The sequence below is a fragment of the Cariama cristata genome, unplaced genomic scaffold (genome assembly GCF_000690535.1).
Source record: "Cariama cristata isolate BGI_N322 unplaced genomic scaffold, ASM69053v1 scaffold28170, whole genome shotgun sequence".
Classification (NCBI taxonomy): Eukaryota; Metazoa; Chordata; class Aves; order Cariamiformes; family Cariamidae; genus Cariama; species Cariama cristata.
The window spans coordinates 8,961-11,203 of record NW_009596795.1 but is presented as its reverse complement, the minus strand read 5'-3'; the positions used below and the strand labels follow the sequence as shown (position 1 = coordinate 11,203).

General features: G+C 39.9%; 1 protein-coding gene across 1 annotated transcript in view; it reads right to left on the bottom strand.

The window, feature by feature from the left end:
* Positions 1 to 355: 355 nt before the first annotated feature.
* Positions 356 to 2,243, bottom strand: part of KLHL28 (kelch-like family member 28) — an 8,244-nt gene continuing 6,356 nt past the window's right edge. Inside the window, exons 3-4 of the mRNA XM_009707555.1 lie at positions 1,691 to 1,899; positions 356 to 1,080 (exon numbers count right to left, since the gene is read on the bottom strand). Of these exons, the coding sequence (XP_009705857.1) occupies positions 917 to 1,080; positions 1,691 to 1,899 (373 nt within the window). The 3' untranslated portion in view covers positions 356 to 916. The remainder of the gene's footprint in view (positions 1,081 to 1,690; positions 1,900 to 2,243) is intronic.

The following is a 2,243-nucleotide window of genomic DNA, read 5'->3' as shown; positions in this document are numbered from 1 at the left end:
TATGGACACAAGCGCGCTTGGGAGAAGGATGGGACCAATTCATTTTTGAGCATTTTTATTTTACATCATGCTATGAATGCTGCTGTGGCATCTTCTGATGCATTACTGTTGTAATTTTTCCTTGCATTACAATTGAAACCACACAGCAGACTAGCAAGATTAAGTCATTTAATCTAGCACTCATTTATCCACAAAAAGAAAATAAAAGGGAAAATTAAAAATGTGATTTTTCTTCATCAGATCTAAAAATTTTGTTACGAGGCAATAAATTTGCCTTGCAAATTTCTTTAAGTAGTTACTAATTATCATCCCAGCCCTCCCATCAGTAAGCGGGTAACAAAGGGGAGTGTACAAGCAACATACTATGACATTTATTATTTACAAACCTTGAGATACAGAAACAAGGCAGCCCTTTAGTTACTGTTAATAAAAAAAAAAATTATGAAGCACTGGCATTTTCTTAGTATGAAGACACAACCAGATGACTATCAGCAAACTGTCCAGTCATACAACACATTCACACATCTTTCACCCCAAGCACAGTAAACTTCGTATTTCATAGTAGGCAGGAGGAAGAGAGACAAGCTCTAGAAAGTGAAAGGGTTAGACGTACAGTAAGTTTTCTAACCATATCCCAGGCATGTACAGTACTCTCTAAAATCCACTGCCATTAACAGGATGCTACCTAAACCCAGCTGGTAAATAAGCTTTCCATTCCTTCTGCCTGTGTCACTAAAGTAACAAAGGCCAATTGCCGGAAGAAAACAAATCCTTCCTCATTTCAACCCCAACTTCACCACATTCCTCCAACTTCCCAACTTCAGAAAACGTAGCTTATGGTCTCCATCAGCAGGGTTTTTTTTTCAAGCAGATTAAGCTCCATCTTTGCACCAGCTCCATAAAGTCCTGCTTTTCATCAAAGTGCAGTCAAGCCAAAATTGCATCGACAGTACATCATCCCAGCAGAGTCCAGCCAGGTATCTGAGATGGGATCGTACTTCTGTACAGTGTTCAGATAGGACGACCCTGAATGACCCCCAACTACATAAAGGTAGTTATCAATTACAGCCGCACCAACTCCTGTTGGAAAGAAAAAAATAACAAGATTGCATGATCACCAAGTGTGGAAATAAGTAGTATTTTTGTTCCTAATTGGAACCACCACCCCTCCACCTGAATGCTGAACAAAGTTCTCACAGCCTCTCCCTCTTTGGGCTGTCTTTGAAGAAAACGAGTGTTTTCTCTGTTCAGGTCTCACACTCCTTTTTTGGTGTTCTCGCACCCTTTCCTATGACAAAGCAATGCTCTTCTGTGGCAATACTCTTCATCAGGGAGACAGAAGAGAGGATGCACTACTGAGTCTCAATGTAAAATAACATACATTAGAACAGTAACCACAGAATTGCTGGAACTCGCTAAAATCCACGTGAAATGGAGTAGAAATATTACTTCATATACTTCATATTATTTTTGTTACAGCTCAGTATTAATAAACTGCACTGTAATTAGAAATAGAGAAATAAATGCTCATTCTTCCACAGAGCTGATTAAGTGATCTTCATTCATAGATGAAGTGCAATGCTCTGTAGACAAGTCACTGCAACTTTACTGCAGCTTTTATCAGGTCAAACGGCAGTTTATTTCTGAAAGGATACCCAAGTTAACTGCTGAGAGTTTTCTATGTCCCTACCTGTTCTGGGTTCCTTCATGGGTCGACACACAGTCCACTGATTTTGATGAGGATCGTATCTCTCTATGCTTGATAAGTGAGACACACCATTGTGTCCACCTACTACAAAAATGAAGCCCAGCATGACACCGACACCAAAGTTTATTCGTTTATCAGCCATTGAAGCTACTGTCTCCCACGAATTTTTACTTGGATCGTAACGCTCCATGCTGCAAATACAAACAAACAACCTGTGAGACTTGGATTTTAGTGACATTTGAATTTCATTCCGCAAGAAATGTGCATTTGTCAGAGGTACATCTAATTCTGCCAACCAGTATTATCACATGCAGGAATAATGCAACACAAAGAAAAAGTGCTTGAGCTGATGGAAAATTCCTCAACAGAGCTGCTTTGTACTACCCAACAGTAGCACACAAGAAACTAAAGCCAGTGTTATCACCCCAGAAGCATCAATCACATCCTAGGGTCCTTGGACAACACAAAGCAGCTGGAGGTTCTCAGCAGAGTGTTGCCAAAAAGTAGTTTTAACATATTTCATCCTGACACACCA